General features: G+C 43.7%; 1 protein-coding gene across 5 annotated transcripts in view; it reads left to right on the top strand.

Moving 5' to 3' along the window:
* Window positions 1-10,126: 10,126 nt before the first annotated feature.
* Window positions 10,127-20,151, top strand: part of DMD (dystrophin) — a 3,186,583-nt gene continuing 3,176,558 nt past the window's right edge. For all 5 annotated transcript variants that reach the window (XM_044284724.1, XM_044284721.1, XM_044284723.1 and 2 more), the window contains exon 1: window positions 10,127-10,366. In XM_044284724.1, the coding sequence (XP_044140659.1) occupies window positions 10,282-10,366 (85 nt within the window). In that variant the 5' untranslated portion in view covers window positions 10,127-10,281. The remainder of the gene's footprint in view (window positions 10,367-20,151) is intronic.

Here is a 20,151-nt window from a genome sequence, read left to right as displayed (position 1 = left end):
GTGACCCAGCCTCTATTTAAGCTGGAGTCACATAGCGCCGCCCGTCACTCTGCTCTGATCAGCATAGGGAGAGGTTGCAGCCGCGACGTTAGGGCGAGATTAGGCAGTGATTAACTCCTCCAAAAGACTTCATTCAGAGATCGATCTGCAGCTGTGGATGATTGAAATGCTGCTATTGAATTCCTCACTGTTTTTAGGCTGCCCAGAGCGTTTTTCAGTCACTTTTTTCTGGGGTGATCGGCGGCCATTTTGTGTCTTGTGGTGTGCCAGCACAAGCTGCCACCAAGTGCATTTATCCCTCAATGGTGTGGTTGTTTTTTGGCTAAATCCTACATCAGGGTCAAGCTGTCACACCAAGTGCATTTAACCAGCAATAGTGTGGTTATTTTTTGGCCATATACTACATCAGGGGCAAGCTGAGCCTGTCACCAAGTGCATTTAACCCTCAATGGTGTGGTTGTTTTTTGGCTAAATCCTACATCAGGGTCAAGTTGTCACACCAAGTGCATTTAACCAGCAATAGTGTGGTTATTTTTTGGCCATATACTACATCAGGGGCAAGCTGAGCCTGTCACCAAGTGCATTTAACCCTCAATGGTGTGGTTGTTTTTTGGCTAAATCCTACATCAGGGTCAAGTTGTCACACCAAGTGCATTTAACCAGCAATAGTGTGGTTATTTTTTGGCCATATACTACATCAGGGGCAAGCTGAGTCTGTCACCAAGTGCATTTAACCCTCAATAGTGTGGTTGGTCAAGCTGTCACACCAAGTGCATTTAACCATCAATAGTGTGGTTATTTTTGGCCATATCCCAGTCTAATTCTGTCAGTAAACGTATACCTGTCACCCAGCGCCTAAATAATAGGCCTCAAATTTATATCCAGCTAAATCTGTCGTTACTGCTGTGGCTGGTCAAGTTATTTAGTGTCCGTCAAAGCACAGTTTTTGTTCTTGGTTGAAATACAATTCCCAATTTAGCAATTTCCTAATTTAGTGGTTTCTGCTGTATCAGAGCTATTTTAAATCTATCCCTAAAAGGGTATATAAGATTCAAGGTGCACATAGGGTCATTCTGAATAACTTCACACACACGCTACTGTGCATTTCCAAGTCTAATTCTGTCAGTAAACCTATACCTGTCACCCAGCGCCTAAATAATTGGCCTCAAATTTATATCCAGCTAAATCTGTTGTTACTGCTGTGCCTGTATTAGTGTAATACGGTACCTAAATAGATAGCCAGATAGTGTTAGGTGTCTGTAAAAAAAGGCCTGAATTTGAATTCAATACATTGGGCCAAATAATATTTTTCTTATTGTGGTGAACGGTAACAATGAGGAAAACATCTAGTAAGGGACGCGGACGCGGACATGGTCGTGGTGGTGTTAGTGGACCCTCTGGTGCTGGGAGAGGACGTGGCCGTTCTGCCACAGCCACATGTCCTAGTGTACTAACTACCTCAGGTCCCAGTAGCCGCCATAATTTACAGCGATATTTGGTGGGGCCCAATGGCGTTCTAAGGATGGTAAGGCCTGAGCAGGTACAGGCATTAGTCAATTGGGTGGCTGACAGTGGATCCAGCACGTTCACATAATCTCCCACCCAGTCTTCTGCAGAAAGCGCACAGATGGCGCCTGAAAACCAAGCCCATCAGTCTGTCACATCACCCCCATGCATACCAGGGAAACTGTCTGAGCCGCAAGTTATGCAGCAGTCTCTTATGCTGTTTGAAGACTCCGCTGTCAGGGTTTCCCAAGGGCATCCACCTAGCCCTTCCTCAGCGGTGGAAGAGATAGAATGCACTGACGCACAACCACTTATGTTTCCTGATGATGAGGACATGGGAATACCACCTCAGCATGTCTCTGATGATGACGAAACACAGGTGCCAACTGCTGCGTCTTTCTGCAGTGTGCAGACTGAACAGGAGGTCAGGGATCAAGACTGGGTGGAAGACGATGCAGGGGACGATGAGGTCCTAGACCCCACATGGAATGAAGGTCGTGCCACTGACTTTCACAGTTCGGAGGAAGAGGCAGTGGTGAGACCGAGCCAACAGCGTAGCAAAAGAGGGAGCAGTGGGCAAAAGCAGAACACCCGCCGCCAAGAGACTCCGCCTGGTACTGACCGCCGCCATCTGGGACCGAGCACCCCAAAGGCAGCTTCAAGGAGTTCCCTGGCATGGCACTTCTTCAAACAATGTGCTGACGACAAGACCTGAGTGGTTTGCACGCTGTGCCATCAGAGCCTGAAGCGAGGCATTAACGTTCTGAACCTTAGCACAACCTGCATGACCAGGCACCTGCATGCAAAGCATGAACTGCAGTGGAGTAAACACCTTAAAAACAAGGAAGTCACTCAGGCTCCCCCTGCTACCTCTTCTGCTGCTGCCGCCTCGGCCTCTTCCTCCGCCTCTTGAGGAACATTGGCACCTGCCGCCCAGCAAACAGGGCATGTACCACCAACACCACCACCTCCGTCACCAAGCATCTCAACCATGTCACACGGCAGAGTTCAGCTCTCCATCTCACAAACATTTGAGAGAAAGCGTAAATTCCCACCTAGCCACCCTCGATCCCTGGCCCTGAATGCCATCATTTCTAAACTACTGGCCTATGAAATGCTGTCATTTAGGCTGGTGGACACAGACAGCTTCAAACAGCTCATGTCGCTTGCTGTCCCACAGTATGCTGTTCCTAGCCGGCACTACTTCTCCAAGAGAGCTGTGCCTTCCCTGCACAATCAAGTATCCGATAAAATCAAGTGTGCACTGCGCAACGCCATCAGTGGCAAGGTCCACCTAACCACAGATACGTGGACCAGTAAGCACGGCCAGGGACGCTATATCTCCCTAACTGCACACTGGGTAAATGTAGTGGCAGCTGGGCCCCAGGCGGAGAGCTGTTTGGCGCACGTCCTTCCGCTGCCAAGGATCGCAGGGCAATAATCTTTGCCTCCTGTTGCCACCTCTTCCTACTCAGCTTCCTCCTCCTCTTCTTCCACCTGCTCATCCAGTCAGCCACACACCTTCACCACCAACTTCAGCACAGCCCGGGGTAAACGTCAGCAGGCCATTCTGAAACTCATATGTTTGGGGGACAGGCCCCACACCGCACAGGAGTTGTGGCGGGGTATAGAACAACAGACCGACGAGTGGTTGCTGCCGGTGAGCCTCAAGCCCGGCCTGGTGGTGTGCGATAATGGGCGAAATTTCGTTGCAGCTCTGGGACTAGCGTTTTGACGCACATCCCTTGCTTGGCGCATGTGCTGAATTTGGTGGTGCAGAAGTTCATTCACAACTACCCCGACATGTCAGAGATGCTGCATAAAGTGCGGGCCGTCTGTTTGCGCTTCCGGCGTTCACATCCTGCCGCTGCTCGCCTGTCTGCGTTACAGCGTAACTTCGGCCTTCCCGCTCACCGCCTCATATGCGACGTGCCCACCAGGTGGAACTCCACCTTGCACATGCTGGACAGACTGTGCGAGCAGCAGCAGGCCATAGTGGAGTTTCAGCTGCAGCACGCACGGATCAGTCGCACTACGGAACAGCACCACTTCACCACCAATGACTGGGCCTCTATGCGAGACCTGTGTGCCCTGTTGCGCTGTTTCGAGTACTCCACCAACATGGCCAGTGGCGATGACGCCGTTATCAGCGATACAATACCACTTCTATGTCTCCTTGAGAAAACACTTAGGGCGATGATGGAAAAGGAGGTGGCCCAGGAGGAGGAGGAGGAGGAGGAGGAAGATGGAGGATCATTTTTAGCACTTTCAGGCCAGTCTCTTCGAAGTGACTCAGAGAGAGGTTTTTTGCAACAGCAGAGTCCAGGTACAAATGTGGCCAGCCAGGGCCCACTACTGGAGGACGAGGAGGACGAGGATGAGGAGGAGGTGGAGGAGGATGAGGATGAAGCATGGTCACAGCGGGGTGGCACCCAACGCAGCTCGGGCCCATCACTGGTGCGTGGCTGGGGGGAAAGGCAGGACGATGACGATACGCCTCCCACAGAGGACAGCTTGTCCTTACCCCTGGGCAGCCTGGCACACATGAGCGACTACATGCTGCAGTGCCTGCGCAACGACAGCAGAGTTGCCCACATTTTAACGTGTGCGGACTACTGGGTTGCCACCCTGCTGGATCCACGGTACAAAGACAATGTGCCCACCTTACTTCCTGCACTGGAGCGTGATAGGAAGATGCGCGAGTACAAGCGCACGTTGGTAGACGCGCTACTGAGAGCATTCCCAAATGTCACAGGGGAACAAGTGGAAGGCCAAGGCAGAGGAGGAGCAAGAGGTCGCCAAGGCAGCTGTGTCACGGCCAGCTCCTCTGAGGGCAGGGTTAGCTTGGCAGAGATGTGGAAAAGTTTTGTCAACACGCCACAGCTAACTGCACCAACACCTGATACGCAACGTGTTAGCAGGAGGCAACATTTCACTAATATGGTGGAACAGTACGTGCGCACACCCCTCCACGTACTGACTGATGGTTCGGCCCCATTCAACTCCTGGGTCTCTAAATTGTCCACGTGGCCAGAGCTAGCCTTTTATGCCTTGGAGGTGCTGGCCTGCCCGGCGGCCAGCGTTTTGTCTGAACGTGTATTCAGCACGGCAGGGGGCGTCATTACAGACAAACGCAGCCGCCTGTCTACAGCCAATGTGGACAAGCTGACGTTCATAAAAATGAACCAGGCATGGATCCCACAGGACCTGTCCATCCCTTGTGCAGATTAGACATTAACTACCTCCCCTTAACCATATATTATTGAATTCCTCATTCAATCCTATTTTTATTTTCATTTTACCATTATATTGCGAGGCTACCCAAAGTTGAATGAACCTCTCCTCTGTCTGGGTGCCGGGGCCTAAATATATGCCAATGGACTGTTCCAATGTTGGGTGACGTGAAGCCTGATTCTCTGCTATGACATGCAGACTAATTCTCTGCTGACATGAAGCCAGATTCTCTGTTACGGGACCTCTCTCCTCTGCCTGGGTGCTGGGCCTAAATATATGACAATGGACTGTTGCAGTGGTGGCTGACGTGAAGTCTGATTCTCTGCTATGACATGCAGACTGATTCTCTGCTGACATGAAGCCAGATTCTCTGTTACGGGACCTCTCTCCTCTGCCTGGGTGCTGGGCCTAAATATATGACAGTGGACTGTTGCAGTGGTGGCTGACGTGAAGCCTGATTCTCTGCTATGACATGCAGACTGATTCTCTGCTGACATGAAGCCAGATTCTCTGTTACGGGACCTCTCTCCTCTGCCTGGGTGCTGGGCCTAAATATATGACAATGGACTGTTACAGTGGTGGCTGACGTGAAGCCTGATTCTCTGCTATGACATGCAGACTGATTCTCTGCTGACATGAAGCCAGATTCTCTGTTACGGGACCTCTCTCCTCTGCCTGGGTGCTGGGCCTAAATATATGACAATGGACTGTTGCAGTGGTGGCTGACGTGAAGCCTGATTCTCTGCTATGACATGCAGACTGATTCTCTGCTGACATGAAGCCGGATTCTCTGTTACGGGACCTCTCTCCTCTGCCTGGGTGCCTGGGCCTAAATATATGCCAATGGACTGTTCCAATGTTGGGTGACGTGAAGCCTGATTCTCTGCTATGACATGCAGACTGATTCTCTGCTGACATGAATCCAGATTCTCTGTTACGGGACCTCTCTCCTCTGCCTGGGTGCTGGGCCTAAATATATGACAATGGACTGTTACAGTGGTGGCTGACGTGAAGCCTGATTCTCTGCTATGACATGCAGACTGATTCTCTGCTGACATGAAGCCAGATTCTCTGTTACGGGACCTCTCTCCTCTGCCTGGGTGCCTGGGCCTAAATATATGCCAATGGACTGTTCCAATGTTGGGTGACGTGAAGCCTGATTCTCTGCTATGACATGCAGACTGATTCTCTGCTGACATGAAGCCAGATTCTCTGTTACGGGACCTCTCTCCTCTGCCTGGGTGCTGGGCCTAAATATATGACAATGGACTGTTACAGTGGTGGCTGACGTGAAGCCTGATTCTCTGCTATGACATGCAGACTGATTCTCTGCTGACATGAAGCCAGATTCTCTGTTACGGGACCTCTCTCCTCTGCCTGGGTGCTGGGCCTAAATATATGACAATGGACTGTTACAGTGGTGGCTGACGTGAAGCCTGATTCTCTGCTATGACATGCAGACTGATTCTCTGCTGACATGAAGCCAGATTCTCTGTTACGGGACCTCTCTCCTCTGCCTGGGTGCTGGGCCTAAATATATGACAATGGACTGTTACAGTGGTGGCTGACGTGAAGCCTGATTCTCTGCTATGACATGCAGACTGATTCTCTGCTGACATGAAGCCAGATTCTCTGTTACGGGACCTCTCTCCTCTGCCTGGTTGCTTGGGCCTAAATATATGCCAATGGACTGTTGCAGTGGTGGCTGACGTGAAGCCTGATTCTCTGCTATGGGACCTCTCTCCAATTGATATTGGTTAATTTTTATTTATTTTATTTTTATTTTTATTCATTTCCCTATCCACATTTGTTTGCAGGGGATTTACCTACATGTTGCTGCCTTTTGCAGCCTTCTAGCTCTTTCCTGGGCTGTTTTACAGCCTTTTTAGTGCCAAAAAGTTCGGATCGGGTTCGGATCCCGAACCCAAACATTTCCGGGAAGTTCGGCCGAACTTCTCGAACCCGAACATCCAGGTGTCCGCTCAACTCTACTTAAAGGGAACTGTCTCCGGGATTTTGGGTATAGAGCTGAGGACATGGGTTGCTAGATGGCCGCTAGCACATCCGCAATACCCAGTCCCCATAGCTCTGTATGGTTTTATTGGGTTAAAAAATACTATTTTATACATATGCAAATTAACATAAAAGAGTCATATCTTACTTGTGTTACCAGAGAAGAATCATATTTTCAAGCTCTGACTCACCTCAGGTTAATTTACATATGTATCAAATCGGTTTTTATACACAATAAAAGCACAGAGAGCTATGGGGACTGGGTATTGCGGGTGTGCTAGCGGTGATCTAGCAGCCCATGTCCTCAGCTCTATACCCCAAATCCCGGTGACAGGTTCCCTTTAATTATAGAGAGGGTATGAACATGGTGTGAGTAGAACCTACATTACTTCAATAAAAAGTCAGGCAAATAATACATATATCCTTACTATAAAAAAAAAAAACATTTTTGGTTTTTTTTTTATGCTTGCATTCATGGAGCCATATCTTTTTAATTTTTCCATTCACACAGCCATATGAGGGTTTGCTTTTTGCAGTACAAGTTGTATTTTCTAAAGGGCTCCATTTACGATTGCATACAATGTTACTGGAAGCTGGGAAATATTCCAAATCAGGTAAAATTTGAAAATAAACCTCAATTTTTCCGCTTTATGGGTTTTGTTTTTGCAGTGTTCCCTATGCAGTAAAACTGACCTATGCTCATCATTATCTGAATCAGTATGATTGCAATGATACCATATTTAAACAGTTTTTCTTATTTTAATACTGAAAAAGCAAACTTTGGAAAATATGTATTTTTTCTTTTCATCGCTATATCTTGTCCCTTATAATTTTTTTTATAGTTATGTCTATGGAGCTCATATTTTGTAGGCCGATCTGTATTTTTAATTTAAACCATTTTGTGTATAAGTGTGGATGACTTTTTGGTCAGTTTTCATTAAATTTTTTTAGAAGGTGAAGTGAAGAAAAAATTGCAAATTAGTTATGAGGGTCAGAATTTTTATGAAGTGAGTCCTGTGTATTTAGACTCTTTTTTTTAAATGTTCTGTGGGGATTTGAACTCACAGCCATCTACATTAAAGGCAAGAACCTTAACCACTTGGCTATAGAGATTAACGCTAAGTCATTACTGAAAAACCTCATGGAAGTTTCTCTTATATTAAAATCCTCAGAAGTTTCTGTTGTGTCATACAAGATAAACTTCTGTGAGGTTTTTAAGTAATGACTTGGCACTGAGCTCTATAGCCCAGTGGTTAATGTTTTTGTCTTTAATGCAGATGGTTGTGAGTTTGAATCCTCACAGAAACATAAAAAAAAAAAATAGTCTAAATTAGACATGTGTACACAGGGTGTCCTCCAAGCATAGTGACTAGTGTCGAATATCGCCACTTCGAGAATTTGCAATAGAATATAGTGTTATATATCCGTATTCACAAATATTCTAATCGCAAATTTATTGCGAATATCAGCACTTAGCAACATCCCTAGCAGCCAATAGGAAAGTTGCCTATAGGAGTAGTGTTGATCACAAATTTTCCGATTGCCAATTTTTCGTAATCAATAAAATTATCACTGGAGATTGCAAATATATGATGAATATTCGCCCAAATATTCGCAAAGTATCGTGAATTAGAATATTGCCATGCCGCTCATCACTGATAGTTATAATGGTTGGGAATACCCCTTTCATGTTCATAACATTGACTCCATATATGGAGTCAGAGCATGGACTCCTAAGCAGGGAAATTCCCCTCTCAGGGGCCCGGAGCAGAAGAAAAGTGGGTCCTTCCTTGTGCTCTGGACTCCCCTGTGCCACGGGCCCCATAGCAGCTGTGTGGTCTGCCTATTTTGGCAGTACACCACTGACTTCAAATATTTCCCCCATAATAAATTCCCCCAAGTAACTTTTCTCCTAACATTTGCTAAGGGTACATGCACACGACCGTTCCATTTTTTGTGGTCTGCAAACCGCGGCTCTGCAAAAAACGAAGCTGCTCGTGTGCCTTCCACAATTTGCGGAACAGAACGGGCAGGCCATTGTAGAAATGCCTATTCTTGTCCGCAAAACGGACAAGAATCAGACATGCTATATTTTTTTTGCGGGGCCAGGGAACGGAGCAAAGGATGCGGACAGCACACGGAGTGCTGTACGCATCTTTTGCTGCCCCATTGAAGTTAATGGGTCCGCACCCGAGCCCCAAAAACTGCGGCTCGGATGCGGACCCGAAAAAAGGTCGTGTGCATGAGGCCTAAGATGTCACTTTTTAAGTAACCACAAACCATTAATATTAAATGCACAAGTAAAATGCTTCCTTTGGGGTGGTTATGGAATAAAATGCCTTTTATGTAACAAGATGTGTTTCCAACATTGCAACAGCCCCAGTTCTTATTCTTTTCAATATTTGTGCTGTGGGAAATAGAGATGATGTCCCTGAATGAGTATAAACTCATGTAGCTACTAAAATCTTTTTGTACATCTGACCAATGCTATAACTTATATTTGACATCTAGACTACTTCATCTCTGAATTTCAAGGGAGTTCCTGGTCCAGAAAAAGATTTATATCCCTTTTACCCTGGAGGAACTACAGTATGTGTATTACTATTTATCTCAATAGGCATCATGCAATGCTTGATTTTCTTTGTGGCTACTTACCTTCTGCTAGGTTTCCCTACGGATTAAGGTTGAACTCTATGGGTCCTAGCAACTGGACAGCCTAGCTTATTGTCAGGGGACCTTACAAAACAAAAAAAATTATATACAGTAAAGCAAATAACTCTGACGACTTACTTACTATATAGAAATATTTATGTAACATTCTAGGTATAAATATTACTCATATGATAATGCTATATACATCCTTTATGCTGTATTTATGCTGATTTCAGTATATACTGTATATCATTAATTAAAAAATCTTCCATAATGTAAATTAGTCATTCATTTCGATGACTACACATGTACCTGTTTGCCCATTTTCTCAAATACAGCAGGATTAATGGTGGTTGCTAGTAATGTTTGGCATCCTCTCTAGCCTTTATGATACAATATATATTGAACAGAGACCCATCATATCTTGAATGCAAGCAACTAAGTGAGGTATAACTAAATTATGTATGCCCTCTGAGTTTATTTTGGCAATTTGGTACTTTATTGGTCTTTGTATTGATTGGAAAGAGTGCGGAAATAGTTTCTGGAATCTACAACTTGATGCTGATTTATAGAGTGTCAGGTTTAATATTCCCTACTTCACATTCACATTCTACTTGTTTTAAACTGGGTGCTTCTATTTTAAGGAGTAACAGATCAGCACCTGTTTTCCCTGATCTGTGGGGTTGACAGTTTACTCTTGCCGTCTCAATGCAAACTCTTTCTGCAGCTTTGCCAGTCTGACCCAGCGGGTATTGCATACATCCTGATCTCAAGAGCTTTCTGAAATATTTACTGAACATTGGACAAAGGTATTGTACTGGAAGAGAGAAAACATTGAAGACTTCTTGATTTACAACTCTAAACCCCAAGTGAGATATGGCTGAAAGTGCTTATCAAGGGGAGGAGAACAGGGAGGAAGCCATGCTTGATGAGTTCACTGACATGATCAGAAATCGATCTGGTAAGTGTCTTATTGTTATTAATTATCAATGGATACAAGCCTGCAAACCGTCTACAAGGCCAGATACATTATTTACGATCGCTTTGTAGCTTTTGTTACATTCAACATTGCAAGACAGTCTCTATTGCTGCAGTTTTTGGGATAATTTCATTTCAGTTGATTTTTAACCCATTCTTGCTCAGAACTGTTGAACTTCCTCCTATTTGCTTGGTATTTTACTCTTTCACTCTGATCCTTTTGATATGGTTAATGCTTTATTACAAAATGTACGACTAAATGAGGTGGTGTTAAAGAATGAGATCAATAATAGTGACCTTTTTTTTACCTTTAGTGTGCATCTCATGCAGAGATCTAAAAGTGATGGTCCACACTTTTGTTTAGTGATAGATTTTCTGACAGATACGTCTGCCATTTGGGTAATGGAACTGGTTTGTAGAGCTGTAAATGGAAGTGTCTGCTATGCTTCCATGTAAGATATTATTTCAGCTGCCTCCCTTCTCAGCAGGTCAGCAACTCATTTATAGCCCATTCAATATTTAGTTTATTTACAAGTTCACTAGGCATGCTATATAAGGCTGCACAATATGAAATAGGGTACTGTATGGTTCATTTTGGTTATTAGATGAGCATGATAATACAGCAACTGTAGTAAGAGGTTAAGGCATATACTGTATAGCAGAACAGTATATTCTTGTTGTGTGTCAGTAGAATACTATTTAAATCAGGTGACCTAAAGTGTGCTGAAAAACACAGTAAGGCCTCTTTCACACTGACGTGTGCGGCCCGTTGCTGGTGCCGCAAAATGCGGGCCGCAATACACGAGCACAGTCCGTGGGGCAGCCGCAGCAGATCGTGGATCCATTCACTTGAATGGGTCCGCGATCCGGCCCTTCCGCAAAAAGATAGGACATGTTCTATCTTTTTGCGGAACGGAAGTACGTGACGAAACCCCACAGAAGCACTCAGTAGTGCTTCCGTAGGGTTCCGTTTCGCACTATTCCGCATCTCGGGATTCGCTGACCCATTCAAGTGAATGGGTCCGCATCCGTGATGCAAATGCACACGCCAGTTTGAAAGAGGCCTAAATGAAAGCTTTGAACGTCTCTTGGCATGTGTTGTGGGCAGGTGTTGATCTGAGTATGGCTTTCACACATACTGTAGTTAAAAGAAGTGAAACCATTTATATTGTAGACTGGACTACTACATTTATTTTATTTAATTTATGTTTTATCTTTTCTTCTGGGCACATTGTACAAATACTGGAACATAATGTGTTTGTTTGTTTTTTACAAATTATAAAAGTGTAAGAAAATTATTAACGTGTTTACAGTTTTCAGACCTTTATTTGTAACTTTTACACTGTGTTTACCACTTTTCTAAAAAAAAATATCAGAGTATGAAACACAAGTCTTAGGCCTCTTTCACACGAGCAAACCCGCGCGAGTAGGTACCCAATTGCAGTCAGTTTTGACTGCGATTGCGTTCCGTTGTTCAGTTTTTATCGCGCGGGTGCAATGCGTTTTGCACGCGCGTGATAAAAAACTGAATGTGGTACCGAGACCCGAACTTCTTCAAAGAAGTTCTTCACAGAAGTTCAGGTTTGGGTTCAAGGTTGTGCAGATTGTATTATTTCCCCTTATATCATGCTTATAAGGGAAAATAATAACATTCTTAATACAGAATGCTTAGTACAATAGGGCTGGAGGGGTTAAAAAAATAATAATAATAATTTAACTCGCGTTAATCCACTTGTTCGCGCAGCCGGCATCTCTTCTGTCTTCCTCTTTGAGGAATAGGACCTTTGATGACGTCACTGCGCTCATCACATGGTCCATCACATGATCTTTTACCATGGTGATGGATCATGTGACGGACCATGTGATGATTGCAGTGACGTCATCAAAGGTCCTTTTCCTCTACACAGCAAAGAAGAAGACAGAAGAGAAGCCGGGCTGCACGATCAAGTGGATTAATGTGAGTTAAATTTTTATTTTATTTTTTAACCCCTCCAGCCCTATTGTACTATGCTCTCTGTATTAAGAATGCTATTATATTCCCTTATATTCCCTTATAACCTAATAATCATTGTGTCTCCATCCCGATCGTCTCCTAGCAATCGTACGTGAAAATCGCACCGCATCCGCACTTGCTTGTGGATGCTTGCGATTTTAATGCAGCCCCATTCACTTCCATGGGGCCTGCGTTGCGTGAAAAACACACAAAATAGAGCTTGCTGCGATTTTCATGCAACGCACAAGTGATGCGTGAAAATCACCGCTCATGTGCACAGCCCCATAGAAATGAATGGGTCAGGATTCAGTGCGGGTGCAATGCATTCACTTCATGCATTGCACCCGTGCGGAAAACTCGCCGGTGTAAAAGGGGCCTTGGTAAATTCCCCCTAATATTCAGCACATGCTAAAAAGTAATGAGTACATCTGTGCTATAAGGCCTCTTTCATATGACAGTGAATTACTGATGTGTGTTGTCTGTGTTCTCCATGGACAGCACATGGAACCATTGACTTTATCATGGGTCAGTGGAAAAACAACAGGGGCATGCACTACTTTGGTCCATGATGCATACCTAAGATCTCTTTCAAACCTCTGTGTCTGTGATTAGTGTTGAGCGAACCCGAACTGTAAAGTTCGGGTCCGTACCAAACTTTAAGATTTTTGGTACCCGGATCCGAACGTGAACTTTGCCGAAAAGGTTCAGGTTCGAGTTCGGTGTTTGTGAATTTAATAAAGCTTGATGAAAGGCTGCAGGGCAGCCAATCAACAAGCTTTTAAGCTGTATGCCCTTAGAAACCATCACAGCCATGCCTACTAATGGCATGGCTGTGATTGGCCGATGCATCATGTGACCCAGCCTCTATATAAGCTGGATCACGTCTAGCACCGTCCATCAGCTCTCAGTAGTTAAGGGACAGAAAGCAGGCAGCTGAAGTGAGGGACAGTGTTAGTGCGATTTGTGGGTGCAATACACCATCTTTGCACCCCTGACACAGAAAGCTAATCATAAATCTGGCTGTTAATTCTGAGGGTGACCTACAGCGTCTTTTTTGTGGGTGCAATACACCATCTTTGCACCCCTGACACAGAAAGATAAACATAAATCTGGCTGTTAATTCTGTGGATGACCTACAGCGATTTTTTTGTGGGTGCAATGCAACATTGTACTTTGCACCCCTGACACAGAAAGATAATCATAAATTTGGCTGGTAATTCAATGGGTGACCTACAGCGACTTTTTTTTGTGGGTGCAATGCAACATTGCACTTTTTACCCCTGACACACAAATATAATAGTTTATCCGTCTGTTAGTTAGGTGCACGTCATATACAGGTCCTTCTCAAAAAATTAGCATATTGTGATAAAGTTCATTATTTTCTGTAATGTACTGATAAACATTAGACTTTCATATATTTTAGATTCATTACACACCAACTGAAGTAGTTCAAGCCTTTTATTGTTTTAATATTGATGATTTTGGCATACAGCTCATGAAAACCCAAAATTCCTATCTAAAAAAATTAGCATATCATGAAAAGGTTCTCTAAACGAGCTATTAACCTAATCATCTGAATCAACTAATTAACTCTAAACACCTGCAAAAGATTCCTGAGGCTTTTAAAAACTCCCAGCCTGGTTCATTACTCAAAACCGCAATCATGGGTAAGACTGCCGACCTGACTGCTATCCAGAAAGCCATCATTGACACCCTCAAGCAAGAGGGTAGGATACAGAAAGAAATTTCTGAAAGAATAGGCTGTTCCCAGAGTGCTGTATCAAGGCACCTCAGTGGGAAGTCTGTGGGAAGGAAAAAGTGTGGCAGAAAACGCTGCACAACGAGAAGAGGTGACCGGACCCTGAGGAAGATTGTGGAGAAGGACTGATTCCAGACCTTGGGGGACCTGCGGAAGCAGTGGACTGAGTCTGGAGTAGAAACATCCAGAGCCACCGTGCTACAGGTGCCGCATTCCCCAGGTCAAGCCACTTTTGAACCAGAAACAGCGGCAGAAGAGCCTGACCTGGGCTACAGAGAAGCAGCACTGGACTGTTGCTCAGTGGTCCAAAGTACTTTTTTCGGATGAAAGCAAATTTTGCATGTCATTCGGAAATCAAGGTGCCAGAGTCTGGAGGAAGACTGGGGAGAGGGAAATGCCAAAATGCCTGAAGTCCAGTGTCAAGTACCCACAGTCAGTGATGGTCTGGGGTGCCATGTCAGCTGCTGGTGTTGGTCCACTGTGTTTTATCAAGGGCAGGGTCAATGCAGCTAGCTATCAGGAGATTTTGGAGCACTTCATGCTTCCATCTGCTGAAAAGCTTTATGGAGATGAAGATTTCATTTTTCAGCACGACCTGGCACCTGCTCACAGTGCCAAAACCACTGGTAAATGGTTTACTGACCATGGTATTACTGTGCTCAATTGGCCTGCCAACTCTCCTGACCTGAACCCCATAGAGAATCTGTGGGATATTGGGAAGAGAAAGTTGAGAGACGCAAGACCCAACACTCTGGATGAGCTTAAGGCCGCTATCGAAGCATCCTGGGCCTCCATAACACCTCAGCAGTGCCACAGGCTGATTACCTCCATGCCACACCGCATTGAAGCAGTCATTTCTGCAAAAGGATTCCCGACCAAGTATTGAGTGCATAACTGAACATAATTATTTGAAGGTTCACTTTTTTTGTATTAAAAACACTTTTCTTTTATTGGTCGGATGAAATATGCTAATTTTTTGAGATAGGAATTTTGGGTTTTCATGAGCTGTATGCCAAAATCATTAATATTAAAACAATAAAAAGCTTAAACTACTTCAGTTGGTGTGTAATGAATCTAAAATATATGAAAGTCTAATGTTTATCAGTACATTACAGAAAATAATGAACTTTATCACAATATGCTAATTTTTTTAGAAGGACCTGTACCTATTTATTGCGTGAAGTACACCTGCACTGCATATGTGACAGGGAAATTGATATAGTTAATCCGTCTGTTAGTTAGGTGCACGTCATACACCCGTTTATTGCGTGAAGTACACCTGCACTGCATACATGACAGTGAAAATAATATAGTTAATCTGTCTGTTAGTTCAGTGGGTGACCTCAAAGAATGAGGAGAGGATCAAATAAGGGACATGGCCCTGATCGTGGTGCTGCTGGTGTTGGTGGAGCTTCTGTTGCAGGGAGAGGACGTGGTCGATCTGTGCCAGCTACACACCCAAATGAAAAACCTTCCTCAGGTGCACGTAGGCGACAGAACGTTCATCGTCATTTTGTAGGACCGAATACCGGTGTACGAATGGTGAGGCCAGAACACGTAGAGGTGGTAGTAGATTGGGTGGTTGACAGTGCCTCCAGTTCCTTCACATTGTCTCCCACCCGGTCCCCTGCTGAAAGCGCAGAATTGGCACCTGCAGCCCATGGGCATCTGTTTTTCACCCCCTTGCAAATCAGCCAACCAGTCTGAGCCCCAAGTCTTGCATCAGTCTCCTATGCTTTTTGATGACTCTGCTGGCAGTGTTTACGAGGGCCGTCCACATAGCCCTGCTCCAGAAGTGGAAGAGAAGTGCACTGATGCCCAACCACTTATGTTTAAGGATGTGGACATGGGAGGACCACCGCAGCACATCTCTGATGATGACGAAACACAGGTGCCAACTGCTGCGGCTTTCTGCAGTGTGCAGACCGGCAAGGAGGGCAGGGGTGAAGAGTGGGTGGAAAATGATGTGGAGGATGATGAGGTCCTAGACCCCACATGGAATCAAGGTCACACAGCACCAGCCGCACAGCAAAAGAGGGAGCAGTGTGCAAAAGCGGAGCGGCCGTCCCCTAGCCAGTACGCCTGCTACTGCCCACCGCACCCAGGGACCGAGCACACCAAAGCCAGATCCAAGGAGTTCCCTGGAGTGGCAGTTCTTCAGACAATGTGCTGATAACAAGAACAAGTGGTTTGCACGCTGTGCAATCAGAGCCTGAATAGAGGCATAAATGTTCAAAACCTGAGCACCACCTGCATGACCAGGCATCTAGGGTACTTTCACACAGGAGTTTTGGCTTTCCGTTTGTGAGATCCGTTCAGGTCTCTCACAAGCGGTCCAAAACTGATCAGTTTGCATTCTAATGCATTCTGAATGGAAAAGGATTTGCTCAGAATGCATCCGTTTGCCTCAGTTTGCAGCATTTTGGGGTCCATCTGACGAAACTGAGCCAAACGGATCTATTTGGACACACAAGGTAAGTCAATGGGGAAACTAATAAGAAAACACTTTAGTCATAGCATGCTATATTTTGATAAAATGCCACAAACCAAAAACCTGTGTAGGCAGACACTTTTCTATCTCATTAAGGACTTTAGTCCAAAATCTGACCTCAAGGTTTTAGTCCCCTCAAAAAAATATGGACACAAGCCACAAAAATGCATGCAAATGTGGAAAAATGCTGTTTAAATTATATTTTTTTTCTTCTTTAAAGGGGTTATCCAACTCTTTGCAACTGATCTCCTATCTTCTAGATAGGCCTCTGACCGATGTAAGTGCAGTGGCCTTCTCGCTGCTTAGCCTAGGCCAGTTATGTCATAATTTCATAAACATCGTGCACATGGCCTAGGCGCCATTAATTAGTGTATTATATGCTTGTGCTACTGCTTGTGCTACTAGTGTTTGACCACCATGAAATGGTGTAAATGTGTAGTATGACATAAGTTGTGTTGTGTCTTGGGCTATTAAAAAACATTTATCAATATTTACCATATATTTTCCATATTTTGCATTATGATAAATGCATCCACAATTGAGGTACACAGGTACCTACAATATAGTGCAGAAAAGCATGTTGTTATACCTAAATATGTCAAGCGAAGCTATGAAATGTATTATAATGACACTACTACCTTTATAGATAATAGGACTTGTTTGGATTTCACAGAAGTTCATGAAGGCAAAACTATATGGCTGATATATGGGAGGCTCAAAATACAGCGATATTACTTAACCATAGGTCTGAATACCAGGATGCAACCTTAAACTTACTGCATGTTTGAGGAAATTAGCTTATCCATAAAAAAGTTTGATAACCTCTAAAAGGAATTTATCTTAAGTTATCTCAGCATCTTTTGTAAATGACGTGGAGTATCTAGTGACTGATATGAAAGATGTCATCCCTTGACCTAAACCCATCAGTGCATTTATGCATATAATGGATAATTGGTTCAGAGAAAGGAAATTTTGCTATGACGTTAAGATACTTGCAAATTAATTTAAAGCTACAGAGTCAATTCTGTGACCGTGCACGGACATAAAATAATACAACAATCCAACCTCTAGCAACTGGTATTTGTGACCTCTGCTGGCCTTTACTTCTGGACTTGGTGGTAAAAGGATTTTAAAGGAGTGTTCTGTTTTCCAAAAAAAAATTAAAAAAAATTCCTATAAGATTATTCAGCCTCACTACATAATTGGAGCACACTGATCATTCTTTGAACTTAATTTAACTCACTTCACAGTTTTCCATGCACCATTTATTTTCATCCCGGAGCAGGACCCTCTAGGAGTCTAGCAAATACTCCATGATGTGTCCAATGCACAATTGTCTATCAATACCTGTCTGCTGGATTCACTCATGTGCATTGTAGATATGAGAGGGAATGCTGTCATTTCATTGGTCGCGCAGAGCCAAAGAGACCAGGACCCACTTGAAATGTAGAAGTGACGGAAGTAGGACTGGAATCAAACAAGCCAGTTTACATCACTAGACCTACTCATAGTAACAGAAGAGGGCTTTTCAGAGAAAAAAAAGGAATGGGTGAGGGTTAACTAGTAGGAAGGGGGGGGGGGGGGGTAAATAATAAAAAGTAAATTGATCCTGGTCCTGGAATACTCCTACAATAAAAAAGTGATACTAATTTCTTACAGAATTAGTCCCTTTTTCAAAATACTCTTTGCCATGTTACTGCAGTCACTTTTCTCCTTCTCAAAAAAGTAGAAAGCTATTTCAATTGGCTGATCTGCAGTGCGCAGAAGATAACTATACAGTAACCTGGCTATTGGGAGAGTGACTGAGCAAGAGCTCATTGGATGGGCAAGTGGTGCCATCCTATGCTAGCTATTGTCATAAATAGTAAATGAGTAAGTTCAGTAAATGGCAAACATTATTTTTTTTAGGATCCATGCAATAAATATAATACTATGTCACAGGGCCAAGATATTTTTATTTTGACCAGGCCAATATTATTCTCTTTATATTTTATGCTGTTAAATTAGAATTTTGATATTAATATTCAGAGAAAAGAAATGTTATTTTCCTGGTATTTAACAGATGGCTTTTATAAGTTATTAGTCAAAATTTCTACCTTCTATGTAGCTATAAAACATTGACAGGATAAATGACTGTGAGGCAATGTTGATAAGTATGGGCTGTGCGACCCAGAGAAGCACACACTGAACTAAACAAGCGCTAAGATCAGAAAACTGATTGTGTCAATAGAAAACATTGTGGTCGCTTATCTTACAGGCTGATTCACTATTGACCTTACAGAAAGCTGTCCCTTCATTGAAGGGGAGATTACAGTACAGAAAACATGAGCTAAAATCGTGATATATACAGTATGGCACGAATCAGTGAAATCCAGCATTGCGTCTCTACTGTTTCTATATGCTGTTTTACAAACAGATTTGGTGGAAAGGTGGTATCCTATAAGTGCATTACAGCATATTTGTCATGTGTGCATACACGAAAAACAATAATATGTCTGGTCATTATATGACTCATCCTGCATTTTTCAGCAGTTTTCTCCTTTGCAGGTTCCATTTACAGTTCTCAGTTATACCTGAAAGGGCAGAGATTAGCCATAATGTCTATAATGTCTCCTATTGTTTCTTTTATTTCTTTACTTCATTTCAATATAAAATGGTACATCATGAGGGACGCTGAGACAGACATCGTTCACACCTCCTTCCATTCACATGACGTTTCGGGAGAACACGCCCCCTTACTGATGAGTGCAGGTAGAGGGGGAGATGGGGTGTTTATAGCACGAGCAGCTGATACATAAATACAAACCATATCCTTTATACAAAATACATAGCCATAAATAACCCTATAACATCAGGGGTTATAATAAGAAAAAGATGAATGGAGGTTGGTAAAAAAAAAAAAAAAAAAAAGACAGGACATCAGACATGTTAAAAAGAGGGATAAGCAAAAGAAACAATTTGTGTATGTTTCCAAATATGATTGAAATTCTAAACTCACAAAAAAGGTAATTCTAAAATATTGGGAGGTACTTGGACATGATCAAAAATTTGGAAGAATGTTTGTTGAACCCCCTTTTTGCCTATAAAAAAGGTGCCTCTCTGAATAACATGCTGATTAGAAGTGACATACGCTCTAAAAAAAATTGAAAGACAGAGTTTCCTTGCAACCCAGAGGAGGGGTACTTTCCCCGGCCTGAGCTGTGGGAATTGTAGTGCTACAATTAAAGGTGACACTGTTGTGCACCCCACCTAGGGAGACAGGATACAAATTAAAGATTTTGCAATGTGCGAGATACATAATGTCATATACTGCTTGAAATGCCCATGTGGTAAGATATATCTTGGGCAAACGTCTTGGGCTATAAGGATCAGAATCAATGAGCATAAGTTCAGCTTTAGGAAGGAACTCAGGAGGGAGAGTAAGATGGATACAATGGAGGTGAAAACACAAGGTTAAACTACGGTTGCCCGACATTTCTATGATTGGGCCCATCAGGTGTCAGATCTCAGGTGGCAGGTTCTGGA

Source organism: Bufo gargarizans, chromosome 3, assembly GCF_014858855.1.
Source record: "Bufo gargarizans isolate SCDJY-AF-19 chromosome 3, ASM1485885v1, whole genome shotgun sequence".
Taxonomy (NCBI): domain Eukaryota; kingdom Metazoa; phylum Chordata; class Amphibia; order Anura; family Bufonidae; genus Bufo; species Bufo gargarizans.
This window is presented reverse-complemented; position numbering and strand designations above follow the sequence as displayed.